Consider the following 23,510-nt stretch of genomic DNA (forward strand, 5'->3'; position numbering starts at 1 on the left):
TGTGGAGTTTTCATGTTTTCCCCGTGACTGTGTGGATTCTCTCCAGAGACTCGGGCTTCCTCACACATTCAAAAACATGCACCTGGGGATAGGCTGATTGGCAACACTAAATTGGCCCTAGTGTGTAAATGTGAGTGTGAATGTGTTGGCCCTACGATGAGGTGGGATAGGCTACAGCCACCCCAAGAGGACAAGCGGTAGAAATGGATTGATGGATGGATGGACTTTGTTAAGAGGCAACTATTGCTGGCTTATTGTTTTGAGTTAGAAGATTAAATAGTTGCAAATAGGGAGACTACTTACGTAAACACTCATTGGCCTCGCGGGCGCTCGCCCTCTGCCATGGCCGGTCGTAATGGAAGGGCTTACAGCGGTCGCATTCCGGTCCTTCTGTGTTGTGCTTGCAGTCGCACACCAGCTTGCCCTCCTTGTCATTCAGGCACCGTGACCCATGGCCGTTGCACTTGCACCTTCCGCCCACCTGGAAGTCACCCACCGCGTAGAAATACGTCGGCAGCGTTAATGTCATCGCCATGGGGTCGTTGTCCCTTCCTCCTCCACTGTTGCTTCCGGCCGCCAGCTCCCGCGACTGTTGGGGCCGGCTGAAGACCACGCGGATATCAGTGACGGTCACCCAGTCCTGAAGGACCGGGCTGTTGTCAAAGTCCTTGCCAGACGGTCGTCCATCCAAGGTGCTGAAAGCTATGAGTCCTCCAGAGAGGGGGTAGAGGTCTGTGTGGCCATCAGTGCACAGCGCTTCCTGTTCATTCTGCTTTGTAATGCTTGCTTTGTTGGGTCGATTGTACACGCGTCGACACTGTGACGAGTAGAATTGGTAGGGCGTCCAGGTCTTGCCATAGTCCATGCTCTTGTAGATGGCCAGTGATTCAGGTCTTGGCGAGCAGAACTGTAAACTTACATAGGTGATCTCAAACTTTTTACCAAGAGAAAGAGTCAGAGTCACATTGTACGGTGACGTGTTGAGGTTCTCCGACTGCCAGCAAGTCAGGTTGTGAGCCGAGTTGAGATCTGTGAGGTAGAAAGCCGGATGGGACCGGCGGGGGTCGACGGCGTCGCAGATCTGGCACGTGCGCACGGACGGCCGGTCGTCGCCACGCTCCACCACACTACAAGAGCGGGACGGTGGGCGGCCGCACATGCTGGACACTGCCACCTCTTTTCCAAATGCGGCGTTGATGAACTCTGGGATACAGCGGCGGGCTGCACCGGCATCGTCGTAGCAAGGGTCCACAGGGGTCTGTTGCCCCGCAAAGGGATTGTTCGCGCTGTGTGAGGAGGCTGAGCAGGCCAGGAGGCACAAGCACAGCAGGTACCTCCAGGGTTCCCTCATTCTGCTCTTAAAGCCTGCCTGTGTATGAATAAGTAGATGTCTCAGAGTCTTATCAGAGAAGTGATGCTATTAAAAGCGAGACAGCGAATGAGCGCAGACCTGTCCAACGGCTCACTAAAATCTCCCTTAGATGTGCTTAATTACTGCTCAGAGGAAGACAAGTGTCTGAGCTCGGTGACCCTTCACATCAGGCCCTTCCTGCAAGAGACAGACACAAACACAGAGGTCAGTGTCAAACTCATATCTTTACCTTACAAGGATAGAACAAGAAGGGGACCTTCACCAAGGCCTAAAAATCCTTAACATGCCTGATTTACTAAAAAGTGTCAAAGGGTCAGTCCATGTAGGTATTCACACACTTAAACATTCTACCTTCAGAACAAAACATGTTCTCCCAAAACTGTAGAACTAAATAAAGTGAATATGTTAGAACTAACTTCAGCATGAAAAATACATAATTAAATCAGTTCCCCCGCCCATTCTATTTTTAAGTTGTAATTGTGGAGGAATGATTCCAAAACAGCTTATTGCTGCGTGTGTGGAGGCTTCAAACCAATTGAAAGTCACTATACATTCCTTGATTTGCACCAAAACACAATGGATTTAACGTAGTGCTGTCAAATATATATATTTTTTTATTTCAGATGAATCACACTTTTGAATTTGGATTAATTATGATTCATCACAAGTTATTATTTGCTTCCATGATTTAAATTAAAAAAATATTTCCATATTTGAACACAAAGATTCCAACACGAATGCAATTTATTGTCAAAATTATATACACTGCAAAAACTGAAATCTAAGTAAGATTAAATATCTCAAATAAGGGTGATATTTGCTTATTTTCTGTCTAATAAGATAACTCTTCTCACAAAGCAGATTTTATGTTAGAGTGTTTTACTTGTTTTAAGGGTTTTGGTCCTAAATTATCTCAGTAAGCTATTACAGCTTGTAGCTGAGATTTTATGAACTATCCATCCATCCATCCATCTATTTTCTACCGCTACAACATACTTGAAATTAGAATATCAACTGTTGCAGAGCTGTGTCATCAACACTCACAAGTATAGAAATACTTTTTTAAAGTAGTAATTTCTTACTTCATGCATGAAAAAAAAATCATGATGCGGAGCGCATATCATTATGTCAAAATAATGACACTAGCATGTACTTAATTTAAGAATATTTTTCAACATATTGAGCAAAAAGGTCTCTTTTTGTACCAACAAAAATGCACTTATTATTCGTGAGAATATACTTACTTTAAGGTATTTTTGGGTTCATTGAAGTTAGCTAATTTTAATTGTTTTGGAAAGTCTTGACAAGCCAAATTTTCTTGTTCTATTGGCAGATAATTTAGCTTAGTTCAAGTGAAACACTCCTCATTTTTGTATTTTTTTTCTTGTTTTTCAACACTGACTTTTTGCAGTGTGAACATGTTTTTCTTTTTGTTTACAGTTATTTGCTAAAAACTTGGTAAAAGTTTTACAACTCCTATCTAGGTTTATTTTTAAGTGAAATTTGCCTAACTCTTTTTTTGCGCTGCATTGACCTGATTACTGACCATGCTGCAACAGCTCGTGTCGCCTTTAAGGTAACCAACTGTAGGGGGCGGGGATGCGATGCCAGGATAGCGCGTCTGACCCCGAGGAACATGTTTTATTAGCATCCTGCAGTGTCATGGTTTAAAACTTTAAAAAGTCATACACTGCAAAACGTGCGCACTGTAGCCATTAATCCTGACCTTTTTTTTAATTCTAAAAAAAAAAAAAAAAAAAATCAGCAGAAATTTTTGCACCCATTTTTCTTTGTAGGTTATATTTTTGTGTATATTGTGCTACTGAGTTAATTTTGCTGATCAATTTGAATTCATGAATATTCATTTGAGTTTATTAATTTTTTTTTTTCAGTTACAAATGGCTCACACCCGTAAAAAAATTGTTAAAATTGCATTTATTCAAAACTTCAATCAATTCATGCACTTTAAATATTTTCTCTTACAGTCTAAAAAACAATGTGGACAAGTTGTTATTTGTTGCAAGTTTATTTTCTTTAATGTTTTGGTTCTTTAATGTTAATTTAATGTTACAATGTTATGCAGAGGTGGACGTATAAAAATTTTGGAGACAAATCATACTATTTATAGTCGTGGTTGGCAGTGTGGGAAGGCCCAAAATGCTGTTTTTTTCCTGTGGGGGTGTAACAGAAAATTATTCAGAAGAACTGTGTGAATAATCTGCGAATATACAGTACAGGCAAAAAGTTTGGACACACCTTCTCATTTCAATGTGCTTATTTTTTTTTTTTTTCATGACTATTTCCATCGTAGATTGTCACTGAAAGCATCAAAACTATGACACCTTTGAAGTGAAAACCATTTCAGGTTACTACCTCTTGAAGCTCATCGAGAGAATTCCAAGAGTGTGCAAAGCAGTAATCAGAGCAAAGGATGGCTATTTTGAAGAAACTAGACTTGTCCAGGGTGTACCCGCCATCCGCCCAAATGCAGCTGAGATAGGCTCCAGCACCCCCCACGAACCCAAAAGGGATAAACGGTAGAAAATGGATGGATAGAATATAAAACATGTTTTCAGTTATTTCACCTTTTTTTGTAAGTACATAACTCCACGTGTTCGTTCATATTTTTTGATGCCTTCAGTGAGAATATACAATGTAAATAGTCATGAAAATAAAGAATACACATTGAAATGAGAAGGTGTGTCCAAACTTTTGGCCTGTACTGTACATGATTAATGCAATTTTTTGGGGTATTTGGTATTTAGTCATTATTTTTTGACAGCTCGAGTTAAATTTGAATGTAAATTGAATTGAATCCCGCAAAATACCCAAATAAGTATCTAGCTAACCAACAAGATATGTTCAATTGCAAAGACCTCTGATGTTACTGCTTTGTGGTTGTGTTTAAGGTGCATGGCGGCCCATAATCCCTAATGTGACCCTCTCTGTTTAAGAAGCGAAACAGACATGTTTGCTAAACAGCAAGCACCAGTTTTTAGTTATAAAGACACAATTACAAGACAGCATATGGAGAAAGCGCCATTATGTTCATCCAATGAAGCATGAAATACACCACAAGTGATAACTATTTGAGTCTCCTTGATTGGTACCTGGGTGACATAATTTCTATACCCACAACTAGACAAGGGGCCTTTTGGTCCCAAAGAACGCTTGAAGGGGTGCAGGGTGAGAAAGCTATTGGGGTAATGGGGGGGTGGTACAGGGCGAAGGAGATGAATATGGCCTGCGGCTTTTCCTTCCCTAATCCCCTTTTTCCTTTCCTGGGTGTCAAATCTAGAGGTGCCTCCATTGGAGAATTGACAGCTGAAGGGGGTTTGAGAAGGGAACCACATCCCTCTTTGTGTGGTATTTATTATATTACAATGAATCACAGCCACCTCCTCCTGCACTCACTCGCTCTCCCCTGCACAACAGCATCCCTCTTCATCTCGGAAGAACAAAAGGTGGCCTCTGTATCCACTTCAGTCAAGCACGGAAGGCAGACAGATGGATTTAAGGGCGGTCAGAGAGACAAAAGTTTACTTCATCTCATGGCCATAGCTGGGAAAACCCTTTAAAAACTAGTGGATAGCAAATGGGAGCATTCATCTGCAATCCAACTATTTTAAGTGGGTGTTAAAATAAAGTGTGGGCTGAAAAAAAATGTCTAGAAAAGTGAACACAATTGCTGTGTTAAAGCTGAACTTTAATGTTTAGTACGTTACAACATGATATGTGTATGTAGGGAACATAGAAAGGTGAACATTTATTTTCTGACAGACACACCAAATGGTTTTTAACCCAATGGGTCTGATTAACTTGAAGTTTCTCACGCAACTTTGGAGTGTACACAAGGATATTAAACTAAATTGTATTGGGGGCCACATTTCCAAAAAGTTAAGGACTGAGGGGAGAAACTTTTTTCCTTCTTTAGTATTAATATTTTGGAGAACCAGCATCATCGACAGTGGACATTTGATTGTGTTCCATTTATTTTGTCAGAGTTAAAAGGGGCACTCTGCTGTTTTTAAGGACATTCTGCAAAAAAGCTAGTCCAAGATCATCTCTCTAGTAGTGTTTTTTGGGGCGGCATGGCTGGGTTGGTTGAGCGGCCGTGCCAGCAACTTGAGGGTTCCAGGTTTGATCCCTGCTTCTGCCATCTGATTCAGTGCCATTGTGTCCTTGGGCAAGATACTTTACCCAGCTCCTACCAGTGCCACCCACACTGGTTTAAATGTAACTTAGATAACGGGTTTCACTATATACGACCTACTCAGTGGCCTAGTGGTTAGACTGTCCGCCCTGAGATCGTTAGGTCGTGAGTCATACCAAAGACTATAAAAATGGTACCCATTACCTCCCTGCTTGGCACTCAGCATTAAGGGTTGGAATTAGGGGTTAAATCACCATAAATGATTCCCGGGCGCGGCACCGCTGCTGCCCACTGCTCCCCTCACCTCCCAGGGTGTGATCAAGGATGATGGGTCAAATGCAGAGAATAATTTCTCCACATCTAGTATGTGTGTGACAATCATTGGTACTTTAACTTAACTTACAAAGAACTTTGAGTCACAAAAGCGCTATATAAATAAAATTCACTTCAATTCAAGAATGCAAAAATGTTTGTCACCCAAGTTTTGGGAGACAAACATCCTGCCCGAAATGGTGTCCTTTTGGGTCGGATGTTTATAGAATAGAATAGAACAGAATAGAATAAAATAGAATAGAAAGTACTTTATTGATCCCTGGGGGAAATTCAGCACCACAGTTCGCTCACAATAGACAATAATAATTATAAATAATATAATTTATATCATATATTATAAATATAATATTTATTATATATGAATAATATAAATATATTTTACATTTAAGTACAGTCCAAAGGAACATATGCATTATAAAATTATTATTTTATTATTAAAAAGCATTAGTGTACACTCTTTGGATTCACACCTTCATAGGGATGGGTACCTTTCCACATTTGAATCGATACGGTATTCCCAGTAACTGGGACTCGAAATCGGTACTCTTTGGTATCTGTGTGTTCATGCATTAATATAATTTCTAAAATCTAAAATATTTTTTTTTATTTAAGTTTTAGCAGTGAGCTGATAATAACTGTGCTATCATTTTCTTACACTTCGGAGTATCATTTGCAAAAATTACATAGCAGACCTTGCATGTGGTTGCAAGTCCAAGACATTAGATAGTAGTAGTGTATAGACCAGTGGTGTCAAATGTACAGTCCGCGGGCTGGATCGAAGTAAAAAATTTGCTGCAATGTTTTTATGAAAGAAACTGTGGTCCTAAATGTGTCTACTGGATGTCGCAATAGCAATACCAGTGTATCACACATCCCATTGTTTGAAGATGACGTGTCAGCTGACATTAAGCGCCCTACGGATTGGAGAAATCAGCTGCTCCTGTTGTGGCTGGCTGCAGACTAATGCTGTAGCGGCGCACAATACCTTCTTTAATTGTAAATTATCCCCTCAACAGATAAAATTATGACATGGTAAGATGCATCTTTGTAGTTAGAGTTCCATGCAGCGCTCGCAATTTGTTGACAGAGCGATGTCCACTCTGAACTCCATTGTAAAAATGTGTTTTTAAATTTGTTGTTTGTCCTATTTTATTTTATGCTTAAATCTACCATTGGTTAAGTTTTTAATCATGCTACCTTTTATTTGGCTATTATGGTGTCAATATGATAATTGTTTTGTTTATATTATAATTGTAATATATGAATGTTGATAAATTCATGTGTTGTGGCAGTTACGGATGTCACCAATTTTGAGCAAACACTTGATAGCGTTTCCAATAATGTCTTTAATGGTGAACTGCCAACATGAGAATGATAAACAGGAAGGGTATTAAGTTTAATGGCTATGTAAAAAGGCTGAGACAAAGTCTATCGTGTACAGTAATTGTGTTTTCCATGGTGTTTTTGAAACCGCACTGATTCGTTCCTCAGAATTTTCAACAAACTTCACGTGTTTCGCCAAGAGGATTATTTGTAATTTGTACATTTTCAGAATGTGTTTGTTCTATTTTTCTTAATTAGTTTTATTATGCCATGAGTTTACCAGTCCGGCCTGCGTGGTAATTGATTTTCCTCCACGCAGCCCGTGAGCTAAAATTTGTTTGACACCCCTGGCACAGACTATGTGGTGTGTTGCCAAGTCAGGGAGTAGTATTTTCCATTAAGATAAATATAGTTGTTTGTTGCATCCTAAAAAGTGTTTGTACTGTAAGTATTGTACTAATTACAGTAATGTGCATCTCACCGGTAGTTTTCATTATTACATCATTACATCTCACAATTTCCAAATTCTGAGATGTTGAATTAGCCATGTAAAATTGCTAATGCTAATTAGTAGCATTTCTAAGTAAAATCTAATATAAATTAGCATCAAGCTAGCCTTACTGTACGTTTGAGTATTTTCTTTAAGGCATGCTTACTTTGTTGGCATGGGACATTGCAACATTTCCAGAAATAGTCCAAATGAGTCTGAGTACTTAATTAGTGCTTTGTAACTTGCCAAGTGTTTGCACCGGACATAATGTGACATGCAACAAAGGTATTGAAATATGGAACAGTTTGACTCTACGTGAATTGATACCCGATGATACCAACGGAATTTGGTCGGTGCCTATAAAAGTCCCTAATTCGGTACTCATACCTACATCTTTAAGAGCTAACTATGAAATTTGAGCAACATTAGTTGAATTGCCACGAACCAAAACATATTTGAAAGTAATTATCCATAAGTCATTTATTATAAGATTTTGAAGATATCCTTATGACATGTATGTGACCATGTCTTCCAACGGATTAACACAACTCATTCGGGATCAATAATATATTTACCTGGTGTTATACACATTTTTTTAATGTCTTTTTATTTCATTTTGAAACTTGAAAAGTCTTGCCAAAAATGTCATGCAAGCATGACTCAAAGAAGAAAATCTCTTGCTATTGCAATTCTTGTATTAAAAATGAATTTCAGGGACAGAGTCTGCTAATAAAAGATTAGGAGTGACTCTTGCCAAGACGGATGGAACATTGATCAATGGCATGTGTCTGAGTGTGAGGAAGCCAAAGTGGGAGGAGTTGATCAGCCAAGGCACTCCATCAAAAAGACTGGCTACTATTTTAAAAGTGAGGTGGACACTAAGGGAGAACTGATGGAATTAGTAATTCATTAGCATTCAGGCCCAGCTTCCAAAAGCAGCAAGTTCGTCCAAGAAAAGAGAAGAAGGCAAAGTGAGAAAAAGTGGTTGGAAGGTTGCAGAGATGGAACGATAACACAGGAGGTAGAGGAGGAAGTTGATCAAGATCAGATTAAACTGGAAGGAAATATGTTTAAAATTAAGGGAGACGAAGAAGGAAGGGGACAAGTGCATAACAATATCAGCAAGAGAGAGTGAGACACTGAGCAGGGAAATATAAAGGTGGACAACTGCAACGTTCTGTGTCTGTGCTTGGAATGACTAAATATGGCCTTTTCCATCCCTGCTGCTGGGCCTGCCAGGAGATTCTTGCAGTGGGTGCTTAAACAGACTGGGAACATTGATAAAGCAATCCCTCTTTTTACTTTAAATCCCAAGGACTTGCAGTCGCTACATATCATCAGGACCATTAGCCACAAGTTTTGCGTAATCTTTTAAGATCTTTATTATTGTCAGGGTGTTGCTATTGTAGTCTCGCTGGCTGATATTTCAAAGACTTACCATCCATCCATTTTCTCCATCCCTTTTCTATCGCTTATTCCCTTTTTGGGGTCGCGGGGGGCGTTGGCGCCTATCTCAGCTACAATCGGGCGGAAGGCGGGGTACACCCTGGACAAGTCACCACCTCATCGCAGGGCCAACACAGATAGACAGACAACATTCACACTCACATTCACACACTAGGGCCAATTTAGTGTTGCCAATCAACCTATCCCCAGGTGCATGTCTTTGGACTTACCATCCGTCTGAGGAATATCATTTTTAGCACTCAGTATTGGTATTTCCCTTTGGGAGTGGGTGGGCACACATTATGTTTCATTAGATGTGGTCTAAAGCTGACACCACTGCAGGAAAATATTACACACAGGTTATACATACACACACACACGTGTGATATATATATATATATATATATATATATATATATATATATATATATATATATATATATATATATACAGTGAATATATATATATATATATATACACAGTGAATATGTATATATATATACAGTGAAGAAAATAAGTATTTGAACACCCTGCTATTTTGCAAGTTCTCCCACTTAGAAATCATGGAGGGGTCTGAAATGTTCACGGTAGGTGCATGTCCACTGTATAAGAAATAACCTAAAAAGAAAAATCCAGAAATCACAATCAATGATCTTCTAACAATTTATTTGTGTTATAAAGCTGAAAATAAGTATTTGAACACCAACATTAATATTTGGTAGAGTAGGCTTTGTCTGCAATTACAGAGGTCAAACATTTCCCGTAGTTCTTCACCAGGTTTGCAAGGACTGCAGGAGGGATTTTGGCCCACTCCTCCACACAGATCTTGTCTGGAACAGTCACGTTTCTGGGCTGTCGCTGAGTAACACAGACTTTCAGCTCCACCCAAATATTTTCAATTGGATTTAGGTCTAGAGACTGGCTAGGCTACTCCAGAGCCTTGATATGGTTCTTACGAAGCCACTTCTTGGTTTTCCTGGCTGTGTGCTTTGGGTCATTGTCATGTTGGAAGATCCAGCCACGACTCATCTTCAATGATCTGACTGAAGGAAGTAGGTTTTTGGCCAAAATCTCACAATACATGGCTGCAGTCATCCTCTCCTTAATACAGTACAGATGCCATGTCCCATGAGCAGAAAAACACCCCAAAGCATGATGCTACCACCTCCATGCTTCACAGTAGGGATGGTGTTCTTGGGATGATACGCATCATTCTTCTTCCTCCAAACACGCATACTGGAATTATGACCAAAAAGATACATTTTGGTCTCATCTGTCCACAAAACTTTCTCCATTGACTCCTCTGGACAGTCCAAATGGTCATTGGCAAACTTAAGACGGGCCTTAACATGTGCTGGCTTAAGCAGGGAAACCTTCCGTGCAATGCATGATTTCAAACCATGACGTCTTAGTGTATTACCAACAGTGACCATGGAAACAGTGGTCCCAGCTCTTTTCAGGTCATTGACCAAGTCCTGCCGTGTAGTCCTGGGCTGATTCCTCACCTTTTTTAGCATCATTGAGACTCTACGAGGTGATATCTTGCATGGGGCTCCACTCCGATTGAGATTGACAGTCATGTTTAGCTTCTTCAATTTTCTAATGATTGCTCCAACAGTGGACCTTTTTTTACCAAGCTGCTTGGCAATTTCTCCGGAGCCCTTTCCATCCTTGTGGAGTTGTACAATTTTATCTCTGGTGTCTTTGGACAGCTCTTTGCTGTTAGCCATGCTGAATGTTTAGGTCTTACTGATTGTTTTACTGACAGGTGTCTTTGGGCTGCTAACGACCTCACACAGGTGCATCTGATTCAGGATAATACAGTGGAGTGGAGGAGGCCTTTTAAAGGCAGACTAAAAGGTCTTTGAGGGTCAGAATTCTAGCTGATAAACAGGTGTTCAAATACTTATTTTCAGCTGTATCATACGAATAAATTGTTAAAAAATCATTGATTGTGATTTCTGGATTTTTTTTTTAGGTTATCTCTCATACATGCACCTACTGTAAACATTTCAGACCCCTCCATGATTTCTATGTGGAAGAACTTGCAAAATAGCTGGGTGTTCAAAAACGTATTTTCTTGACTGTATGTGTGTGTATATATATATATATATATATATATATATATATATATATATATATATATATATATATATATATATACATATATATATATATTATATATATATATATACACACACACACATCTATATATATACATATACATATATATATACACATATGTATACATATATATATATATTTATATACACATACATACACACACACACACACATATATACATATATATACATACATATATATAAATACATACATACATATGTATTATATACATACATATATAAATACATACATACATACATACATACATATATATATATATATATATATATATATATATATATATATATATATATATATATATATATATATACATATATATAAATAAATACATACATATGTATTATATACATATATATACATACATATATATAAATACATACATACATATGTATTATATACATACATATATAAATACATACATACATACATATATATATATATATATATATATATATATATATACATACATATGTATTATATACATACATATATATAAATACATACATACATATGTATTATATACATACATATATATACATACATATGTATTATATACATACATACATATGTATTATATACATATACATGTATATATATATATTCTTTTTGTTGGCATTTTCTGAAAAAAAAATAAGGAATGGTTTGAATTATAAATAATCAAATTTTTTTGAGGATATCCAAAAATTGGCTGAAATTTTTAAAAACATATCAAGAGTTTCCTTTCGTTTGGAATTTGCAATATACAGGATATATATTGTAAATTATATAAAAGGATAGAGCATTAATACTATTGTCATATCGTGATAATGCAGGTTGACACATTCTCGCTGTCACGGAAATTTGACAGCAACAATGGAACAACTATGTCAATGTAATCCTTGCCTCCATGACAGCAAATAAAGTAAGTTTCTTACAAGTAGGAAGACAAGGAATAGCTAAACATGTTCCACTATACATGCTAACCGCTAAGATAGAGCTCTTGAACGTAAACACCGGTGGGTGCATAGATACAAATATCGACAAACGATACCAAGTATAATGACAGTATATGGTCGGGACTACAATGATTTGATCAATATTTTTTTTTTTTATCATCAGTCATTTTTGGGACGTTTTTGTTGTTGTTTGCAAACTCAGGAAATATGGTCCTGGACACTAAACGACTTCAAGGGCAAAAATAAAAGGTTTAAATGAGAGCCAACAGTACTTTTTGCTCATGTTTAACTATTTTGCACTAATGACTTTATTTCAAAATATTTTATATATTTAAAGGGAATAAGGAAATATTTTTTCAATTAAAATTGTTACGTCACCATCCTGTGTTCTTGTCTAAATATAGTAGTGAACAAAACTGTAACCAGCTAACGATCTTACCTCTGAAAGTAACCAGCTAATAACAGTAAATTAGCAAGTATATGAATAATAGTTTGGAGAAAATAATACAACCAAACCATTATATGGTACTATCAATCAATCAAGCAAAATGTCACTGCAGGCCAATGAAGAGTCTTTGTAATGGTTCTAGTATAATTCATATGCCACATATTATAATATATATTGTTATCGCAGGTGGCTGCAATACATATTGCGATATAGTTTTTCGGCCATATTGCCCATACCTAGTTGGAATGTATTTTTCCAGGGCGTTGCAATTTTCACTATGCAAAGTGCTTTGAGTCACTAGAGAAAAAGAGCTATATAAATATAATTCACACTTCACTTTGTTCTGTCATTGATCAGCTTTTTGGTCATAAAACATGTAATTGAGATTGATGCATTATTTACAGAGATGCTAAATAAAATGCCAGGAATGTTGACAAAAGTCTAAATATCTGTATCAGTACCAACATTTTCTTGGTTCTACTTCTTCCCATGCACAATTACTCTATGCAGTTTAACAAAATCTGATTCAACATCCCAGCTACATATGCATTCTTCTGCTCTGTTGGGACTTTTTGTCTGACAAGTATTGTTATATTGCTACAGTGACAAAAACAAGTTAAATTAGTCACCATCTCAGGCACCAACTACTGCATTTTAAGGCAAACTTCTTCAAATAAAAAGCTGCTTGGAGTGTTGGGAAATATTCTATACTGTATAATGTAAGCTATAGCATTTGTCTGTGGACTAATGGCAAGGAAAAAACACTTTTGTCCATTAGGACTGCGATAAAATATGATAAGAGAATTAGGCTTTCCATGTCCAAGCTGTATATTGCCACCACTCAGGCCTCTTGGCAAGTGGAACACAGTCAATGGTTTTAATCATCCAATGACAGGCCATTTAGCAAAGGTAGATGATAGAGGGCAAGAGGGAAGAGAAATGAGATTAGAAAATAGCGGGGGAGCGGGAAGGACAAGAATGGGAGGATGGCAGGGTGGTCTTGTGGTTTCAGCAGAGACATTCCGGGATTCGTTTTTTCAGCTTCTCCCTGTCACCGGGAGATCATCCCATGTTGAGTTGTCTCTCTTTCAAGCGTGGGCTGCCTCAGTCAGAGTTCACAGATTAGGAAAACAGAAGTTGCTGGGAGGCTTTATTTGGCTTGGGTGTATGGATGGCTGGAGCAGGAGGTTTGATGGTGGTGGGATGTGAGGGTAGGAGTGGGACAGCTGAGCTGCTTTGTATCCCAAGTGGGAGCCTATCACGCTGCTCGGGTAGCTTCTCTGTCTCAGACGGGGAGCGGAGAGGGGTCTTGCGGGTCTGACTCTCTCAGATGACTGCCAGCAGAGACCCAAATGGTACCCCTGCTGTCCCCCCAAGCTGCTTTACAGTAATCCCTGGTGGGGTTATTAGTGGCTTTGCACAACTACCCAAGCTTTTTTCATAAGACTGTCACCTCCAATGTCACTGTCGCTGCTGCAAGATGTATTGGATAAACACTACAGTACAAAAACTTTGGAACCCCATCCCCTTTGTCAGAACTTCAAAACAGACACTACGTTTCCATCCACTAAATTAGTCTGATCTCAAATAATTCGTTTTTTTGTATTTTCACACCTACATGTGAGTGAAGTAAAAGTGCACATGCACTTTTTGTTATGTGACTATTGGTCACAAGCCATGTGCCTCGCATACACAGGGGGGCACTTATTTAATTTAATTCAAATGCATTCCTTTTCCGGTTGATCTATGACGTTACACTAGCCATCTGTGAATCCTTACAACTTGATTTAAGTGATGTCTGCTGTAACATTGGCACAGATTACAAATAATATGTTTCTAGAGGCTATGTTGACGTTAAATTGCAGACAGTATAAAGCAATGCTCTTGGATTGAGCTACAAATATGACGCTACTACCAAGAATCGGGGCGAATGCTGGTCCGAAGCAAAGACAGACTGGCGAAACAGTTTTTTGGAAGGAATTTTCTGACGAAGAATCATATGAACAAAACTTTTGAATGATTTGGGGTTAATTCATGAGGCTCTAACCCTGAAGGAAAAGATTGTTCATGCCACAGGCGATACCGTTCCAGATCAAGTTTGCAATAATCTGGACTATTTTGACAGTTGTACAGAATACAGAGTTATCAGTTTGGAGTGCACAAATGCAGAGTGAAGAGGTTTGTGTATGCTTTATTACTCGCATTCAATATACCTGTTTCATTCTTTAATCTTATTTGTTATTACATTTCCTTAGCTACCTTCTTAAATAAATCAGTTTCTTTTTTTCTACCATTGTTGCACTATAAAACGATGTGTTCCTTTAATTTATGAAGAAAATAAACAGTCTACTCTTCATGAAAATTGTTGCTACATTTTCATTGAATGGTATCTCGCGCGTTGAGACTAGTGCATGCGTGATACGAAGGGTCCTCTCCGACTGCATACACCCCTCGAAAGGTCTGGTTTCCAATCACATAATCCAGGTGTGTAAATCCGATTTTTTAAAAGGGAATTAGATTAAGGTGTTTCCGTGGGCTGTAGGAGGCTTATTTAGAGCTGAACTATTTTAAAAAATAGGACTAATTTAGTGAATGGACACATACTAAATATTTCCCAAATCAAATACAGTTGCATCTTGGTTTTTGTACTTGGCAAAAATTACACGTAACCAAACATGGGTAATAATGTCCTATATTTACTCAAGTAACATTTTGGATAAATTGTAAGAGTAGTTTTAGTGCAACATACATTTGTTTTTCGAGTAATTTTGTGAAGATGAAACACTACTTATACTCTGTTAAATTGAGTTTCATTCCCATTGCTATGTTGATTTATATTATCTTTATATATTGTATATCTACGTAAAATCTATTAATTACTTCTGGCAAAGAAACATGCATTCTCTTAGAGACTTCGTCCAGAGGGAATTGTCTCATGGCAATCAAACTAAGCCTGGCAGTCACATGACGGCACGCAAACTACGCACTGTTAAAAAGTAACAATGTCAGAGAAGGCCATGTTTACCTAACAAAATAGGAGAAAGAACATATATATCATACACTGTGATTTATCAATACAAATGTTCACATTTCCATCCATCCATCCATTTTCTTCCACTTGTCCGAGGTCGGGTCGCAGGGGCAGCAGCCTAAGCAGACAAGCCCAGACTTCCCTCTCTCCAGCCACTTTGTCCAGCTCCCCCCAAGGGATCCCGAGACGTTCCCAGGCCAGCCAGGAGATGGTCTTTTCCAACATGTCCTGGGTCTTCCCCGTGGCCTCCTGCTAGTCGGAATTGCCCTAAACACCTCCCTGGGGAGGCGTTTGGGTGGCATCCTGACCAGATGCCCGAACTACCTCATCTGGCTCCTCTCAATGTGGAGGAGCAGCAGCTTTACTCTGAGTTCGTCCCGGATGACAGAGCTTCTCACCCTATCGCTAAGGGAGAGACCCGCCACTCGGCGGAGAAAAATAATTTTGGCCGATTGTACCTGCGATCTTGTCCTTTCGGTCATAACCCAAAGCTCATGACCATAGGTGAGGATGGGAACGTAGATCGACCGGTAAAGTGAGAGCTTTGCCTTCCGGCTCAGTTCCTTCTTCACCACAACGGATCGATACAGCGTCCGCATTACTGAAGACGCCGCACCGATCCGCCTGTCGATCTTCCCTCACTCATGAACAAGACTCCTAGGTACTTGAACTCCTCCACTTGGGGAAATATATCCTCCCCAACCTGGATATGGCACTGAACCCTTTCGCGGGCGAGAACCATTGACTCGGATTTGGAGGTGATGATTCTCATTCCAGTCGCTTCACACTCGGCTGCGAACAGATCCAGGGAGAGCTGAAGATCCTGGCCAGTTAAAACCATCAGGACCCCATTACCTGCAAAAAGCAGAGACCTAATCCTGCCGCCACCAAGCCGGAACCCCACAACGGCCTTACTGCACCCAGAAATTCTGTCCATAAAAATTATAAACAGAATCGGTGACAAAGGACAGCCTTGGCGGAGTCCAACCCTCACTGGAAACGGGTCTGACTTACTGCCGGCAATGCGGACCAAGCTCTGACACTGATCATACAGGGAGCGGACCGCCACACTCAGACAGTCTATTAACCCATACTCTCTGAGCTATTCACACAAGCCTTCTCGGGGGACACGGTCGATTGCCTTCTCCAAGTCCACAAAGCACACTGGTTGGGCAAACTCCCATGCACCCTCAAGGACCCTGCCAAGATTATAGAGCTGGTCTACCATTCCACGACGAGGACGAAAACCACACTGTTCCTCCTGGATCAGAGGTTCGACTATCCGGCATAGCCTCCTCTCCAGTACACCTGAATAGACCTTACCGGGAAGGCTGAGGAGTGTGATCCCACGATGGTTGGAACACACCCTCCGGTTCCCTTTTTAAAGAGAAGACCCACCACCCCGGTCTGCCAATCCAGGGATACTACCCCCGATGTCCAAGTGATGTTGCAGAGTCTTGTCAACCAAGACAGCCCCACAGCATCCAGAGCCTTAAGGAACTCCGGGCGGGCTTTTCCATACCCAGGGCCTTGACACTGAGGAGCTTATTAACTACCTCGGCAACCTCATCCCCAGAGATAGGAGAGCCCACCACAGATTCTGAAGCACTGCTTCCGCATAGGAAGACGTGTTGGTGGGATTGAGGAGGTCTTCGAAATATTTCCTCCACCTTTCCATAACAGCCACAGTAGAGGTCAGCAGCACACCATCCTCATCATACACAGTGTTGACAGTGCACTGCTTCCCCCCTGAGGCGGCGGATGGTGGACCACAATCGCTTCGAAGCGTCCAGAAGTCGTTTTCCATGGCTTCCCCAAACTCCACCCATGTTTGAGTTTTTGCCTCCCCAACCGCTGAAGCGGCGTTTCGCTTGGCCTGTTCCTACCCCCTCCGCTGCCTCTGGAGTCCCATGAGCCAAAAGGACCCGATAGGACTCTTTCTTCAGCTTGACGGCATGCCTCACTGCTGGTGTCCACCAGCGGGTTCTAGGATTACCGCCACGACAGGCACCAACCACTTTGTGGCCACAGATCCAATCAGCCGCCTCGACAATAGAGGCACGGAACATGGTCCACTCGGACTCAATGTCTAGCACCACCCTCGTGACATGTTCAAAGATCTTCCGGAGGTGGGAATTCAAACTCTCTCTGAAAGGAGACTCTGCTAGGCGTTCCCAGCAGACCCTCACAATGCGTTTGGGCCTGCCAGGTCTGTCCGGCAGCCTCCCCCACCATCGGAGCCAGCTCACCACCAGGTGGAGATCGGTTAAAAAGCTCTGCCCCTCTCTTCACCCGAGTGTCCAAAACATGAGGCCGCAAATCCGATGACACAACTACAAAGTCAATCATGGAACTGCGGCCAAGGGTGTCTTGGTGCCAAGTGTACATATGGACACCCTTATGTTTGAACATTGTGTTTGTTATGGGCAATCCGTGACGAGCACAAAAGTCCAATAACAAAGCACCACTTGGGTTAAGATCCGGGCGGCCGTTCTTTCCAATCACGCCTCTTCATGAGCGTTGAAGTCCCCCAGCAGAACAAGGGAGTCAACCGAGGGAACACTCTCCAGTACTCCCTCAAGGGAATCCAAAACGAGTGGATACTCTGAGATTCTGTTTTGTGCGTAAGCACAAACAGTCAGGACGTGTCCCCCCAACCCAAAGGCGGAGAGAAGCTACCATCTCGTCTACTGGATTAAAGGTTAAAATGCAGGCTTTGAGCCAGGGGGCAACAAGAATTGCCACTCCAGCCCATCGCCTCTCATTGCTTGCAACCTCAGAGTGGAAGAGAGTCCATCCCCTCTCGAGAGAATAGGTTCCAGAGCCCTTGCTGTGCATTGAAGTGAGTCCAACTATATCTAACCGGAACTTCTCCACCTTGTGCACCAGCTCAGGCTCCTTCCTTCCCAGCGAGGTGACGTTCCACATCCCAAGAGCTAGCTTATGTAACCGAGGATCGGACCGGCAGGTGCCCTGCCTTTGGCTTCCGCCTAGCTCACACTGCACCCGACCTCTATGACCCCTCCCATGAGTGGTGAGCCCATTGGAGGGGGGACCCTCGTTGCCTGTTCGGGCTGGGCCCCATGGGGACAGGCTCGCCTACCAGGCGCTCACCATCGTGCCCCACCTCTGGGCCTGGCTCCAGAGGGGTGCCCCGGTGACCCGCGTCCGGGCGAGGGAAATCTAGGTCCTCGATTTGTACTTTTTATAGAGGTCTTTGAGTTGCTCTTTGTCTGATCCCTCACCTAAGACCTGTTTGTCTTGGGAGACCCTACCAGAGGGCATAGAAGCCCCCAAACAACATAGCTCCTAGAATCAGTGGGACACGCAAACTCCTCTACCACGATAAGGTGGCAGCTCACAAAGGATTTCACATTTCAGCCTACAATATGTCTCTACTATTAACTTGAGAAAACGCTGTAGTAGGTTGTAGATGTTTTAGTTGTGCATATGCTAAGATTAATCTTGTTACAACATTAAATGGACAGTAAAAAGAGCAGCGTTTGTGGAAAATGCAGTAGTAGGGTCTCTCTGTCTAACAAAATGGTGACCTTCGCCCCATCCTTGTTTGTGAAATACTTAGCATTTCATGGAAGCTGCTTTTAAACCCAATCATGGCCCCCACCTGTTCCCGATTAGCCTGCACACCTGTGGGATGTTCCAAATAAGTGTTTGATGAACATTTCTCAACTTTATCAGTATTTATTGCCACCTTTCCCAACTCCTTTGTCATGTGTTGCTGGCATCAAATCCTAAAGTTAACGATTATTTGCAAAAAAAAAAAATGTTTATCAGTTTGAACATCAAATATGTTGTCTTTGTAGCATATTCAACTGAATATGGGTTGAAAATGATATGCAAATCATAGTATTCCGTTTATATTTACATCTAACACAATTTCCCAACTCATATGGAAACAGGGTTTGTACAACAGAGACGGAAGGGAGAAGACGAAGTCGAAGTGGAGCATCATAATATAGATCGCCAACAAAACGGCACATTCTGAGTCAGACGCAGCTTGAAAATGGTCTGTAAAACATAATCTGTGCAACATTTTGTCCAAAAACACTATTAAATGTTATCTAGACCACAGGGAAGTGTTTCAAATTAATAAAAATATATGACCACTTTAAATGTTGTTTTTTCCTTATTGCAAAACAATTTTCAAACAGTAATATATTGGTCAGATCTATGACTAGATCTGACCAATCTAACTCTATGAGCACGAACTGATGAAGCCTACCCAGATGAGAGGCGAAACATCTTTTAAGACAAACCAAACAGTCCAGTTGCGATCGATTGAATGCCCTGGGAGACATAATACAATTGTAACTTCTACAGTTGTTATCCAGCTTCGTAGTAGTCTCCTCTCCTGTAAACCTGAATAGACCTTACCGGGAAGGCTGAGGAGTGTGATCCCATGACAGTTAGAACAGACCATCCGGTTCCACTTCTTAAAGAGAAGACCCACCGCTCTGGTCTGCCAATCCAGAGGTACCACACCCAATGTCCACACATTGTTGCAGTCTTGTCAGACTAGAGCTGACCAATCTAACTCTATGAGCACGAACTCATGAAGCCTACTCGGATGAGAGGCGAAACATCTTTCAAGACAAACCAAACAGTCCAGTTGCGATCGATTGAATGCTCTGGGAGACATAATACAATTTTAACTTCTAAAGTTGTTATCCAGCTTCGTAGTAGTGCATATTCCACATCTTCAATGTTAAGCCAAAAAAAAGAAAAAATATCCTGGATAACTTCAACTTAAATCGTGGTAGTTTTCTTCAACGGTTGTTTACTTGCAAAGTGCAGGTCCATGTAAAACCTCATATTGGATTTAAATGTATACGGTATATAAAATAAGAACAAAACATTTTAGGATTTTTGTTTTACTTAAAAAAAAAAAAGAGATAAAAAGCAAACACCGATACACCGATTCAATTTATAACAGCATTCAACAGTTGCCAGTATAAAACCTCCATTAACCATGCAGGCAATGTATTAAGTAATATTAAGTGTAAAAATAAGGGAATACCTCTATTTCAACAGTTTCACTCCAGAGTGCATTTTTGTTCAGGAATAGAGGCTGTGGATCTAGTCTTATATGTAACCCACACAGGGTTAGAGCAAATAAACCTGTCCATATGAGTCAACATGACTGACAGGCCTCAGGTAACAGGGGTCACACGCCCTAATGACGGCTATCTCCACAGCGGTGACGACAATGCTGGTGTTTGTATAAGCCTGTGTGTTGGAGTTGGCTGGGTGGAGCAGTGTGGGTTTGGCGGTGGGGACCCAGGCTAGAAGGGGGTCAACTCTCCCAGCTGAGGGCATCATTAGCAGAGGGATCACTGACAAATTTTCGAAGCCTGCTCATTCTGAGGAGGGGCGTCTGCAAGATTTAATGCAGATTTTTTTTCTAATCCAATTCAAAATATGCTCATCCTCACTTTAAATTTCAATGATACATTTAAGATAAAGTGCAAAGTTGCATCCCTTTCTCCCCTATTCCTATCTTTGCATCTGATAAAATGAGACACATACCAATGTAACATGTTGTAGCCCAAACTCCAAACAAGATTCTAAAGATCAACACCCAGAACCATACTTCAAGAAAGGGTGGGGGATTCTAGGTGTATTTCGAGGTCAAGGCAGTTCTCACAGTATCTGCACAAAAGTAAGACAAAATTGCTGATTGAACAAGCTACAGTGTATTTTTTCTGTGTCTGGAAGGTTCTGTGAGGTCAGCGTTTTGGTGAGAAAATGGGAGGAGGAGAAAAAAAAACATGAGCTGAGGTAACAGTTTGAGGTACTAGGACTTGAGGGGGTTAAAGAGGGTTAATTTGCCAAAACCAAATCAAGCAGCCTTGCGCAATGATGGTGTGATCTCTTGTTTATCTAAAAATTCTTAGAATAAAACTTCTATTTTAAACATGTGGCTTGAATATATATGTCAAGCATTTGCACACAACTTGGTAACAGTTTCATCTGAAGTCCAGTCAGGGTGTATTTAAGAGTGAAACCAGTTTAAGTCTCCATCCATCCATCCATCTTCTTCCGCTTATCCGAGGTCGGGTCGCGGGGGCAGCAGCCTAAGCAGGGAAGCCCAGACTTCGCTCTCCCCAGCCACTTCGTCTAGCTCTTCCCGGGGGATCCCGAGGCGTTCCCAGGCCAGCCGGGAGACATAGTCTTCCCAACGTGTCCTGGGTCTTCCCCGTGGCCTCCTACCGGTTGGCCGTGCCCTAAACACCTCCCTCGGGAGGCGTTCGGGTGGCATCCTGACCAGATGCCCGAACCACCTCATCTGGCTCCTCTCAATGTGGAGGAGCAGCGGCTTTACTTTGAGTTCTTCCCGGATGACAGAGCTTCTCACCCTATCTCTAAGGGAGAGCCCCGCCACACGGCGGAGGAAACTCATTTCGGCCGCTTGTACCCGTGATCTTATCCTTTCGGTCATGACCCAAAGCTCATGACCATAGGTGAGGATGGGAACGTAGATCGACCGGTAAATTGAGAGCTTTGCCTTCCGGCTCAGCTCCTTCTTCACCACAACAGATCGGTACAACGTCCGCATTACTGAAGACGCCACACCAATCCGCCTGTCGATCTCATGATCCACTCTTCCCCCACTCGTGAACAAGACTCCTAGCTACTTGAACTCCTCCACTTGGGGCAGGGTCTCCTCCCCAACCCGGAGATGGCACTCCACCCTTTTCCGGGAGAGAACCATGGACTCGGATTTGGAGGTGCTGATTCTCATTCCGGCCGCTTCACACTCGGCTGCGAACCGATCCAGTGAGAGCTGAAGATCCCGGCCAGATGAAGCCAACAGGACCACATCGTCTGCAAAAAGCAGAGACCTAATCCCGCGGCCACCAAACCGGAACCCTTCAATGCCTTCACTGCGCCTAGAAATTCTGTTCATAAAAGTTATGAACAGAATCCTTCCCGGTAAGGTTTATTCAGGTGTACTGGAGAGGAGGCTACGCCGGATAGTCGAACCTCGGATTCAGGAGGAACAGTGTGGTTTTCGTCCTGGTCGTGGAACTGTGGACCAGCTCTATACTCTCGGCAGGGTTCTTGAGGGTGCATGGGAGTTTGCCCAACCAGTCTACATGTGCTTTGTGGACTTGGAGAAGGCATTCGACCGTGTCCCTCGGGAAGTCCTGTGGGGAGTGCTCAGAGAGTATGGGGTATCGGACTGTCTTATTATGGCAGTCCGATCCCTGTACGATCAGTGTCAGAGCTTGGTCCGCATTGCTGGCAGTAAGTCGGACACGTTTCCAGTGAGGATTGGACTCCGCCAAGGTTGCCCTTTGTCACCGATTCTGAGTTTAAGTCTCCTCACTCATTTTTGTACTGATTGATCTGATCACTGACTGTATAGTAGTTATGGTAAAAGAACTTGTACGGTCGAAATAAATTGTATGATTAATATAAGAGTGTACATGGGAAATGCGAAACATTTTTGTATTTAATCACATGATTTAACTTGGTAATTTTGACAGTCCTAGTAGAAATTTATACAGGTATAAAAAGGTATGTAGTAAAAGTAACCAATATGGACCCGTATCTATTCTGTACACTAGTATGCTATGGTATTGGTAAGTATAATTTTATGTCGTACCCCTGCATAACTGATTAATACAAACCCTTACTTTGAGCAACATAGAGTTAAAATATGAGTCTGATTAGACTATAATTGTTATTGTTGTTACCAAGTCCATTTACTTGATTTAATATAGGTTGCAAAACTTGCGTTATCGCCCAAGACGAGCTTGTTATCAAAAGAACAGTGTATATTCAGCGGCTTGGTATAGAGCAGGGGTCG

The 23,510-nt window shown here is 41.4% G+C and overlaps 1 protein-coding gene across 4 annotated transcripts in view; it reads right to left on the reverse strand.

Moving 5' to 3' along the window:
* The window catches only part of ntn2 (netrin 2), an 89,669-nt gene that overhangs the window by 53,664 nt on the left and 12,495 nt on the right, over nt 1–23,510 (reverse strand). For 2 of the 4 annotated variants that reach the window (XM_061909319.1, XM_061909320.1), the window contains 2 exons: nt 1,451–1,549; nt 304–1,369 (listed from right to left, as the gene is read on the reverse strand). In XM_061909319.1, coding sequence (XP_061765303.1) covers nt 304–1,351 — 1,048 coding nt within the window. In that variant the 5' untranslated portion in view covers nt 1,352–1,369; nt 1,451–1,549. Of the gene's footprint in view, nt 1–303; nt 1,550–23,510 lie in introns of all 4 variants that reach the window. The other 2 variants (XM_061909318.1, XM_061909317.1) reach the window with 1 other exon arrangement.

Source organism: Nerophis ophidion, linkage group LG08 (genome assembly GCF_033978795.1).
Source record: "Nerophis ophidion isolate RoL-2023_Sa linkage group LG08, RoL_Noph_v1.0, whole genome shotgun sequence".
Taxonomy (NCBI): domain Eukaryota; kingdom Metazoa; phylum Chordata; class Actinopteri; order Syngnathiformes; family Syngnathidae; genus Nerophis; species Nerophis ophidion.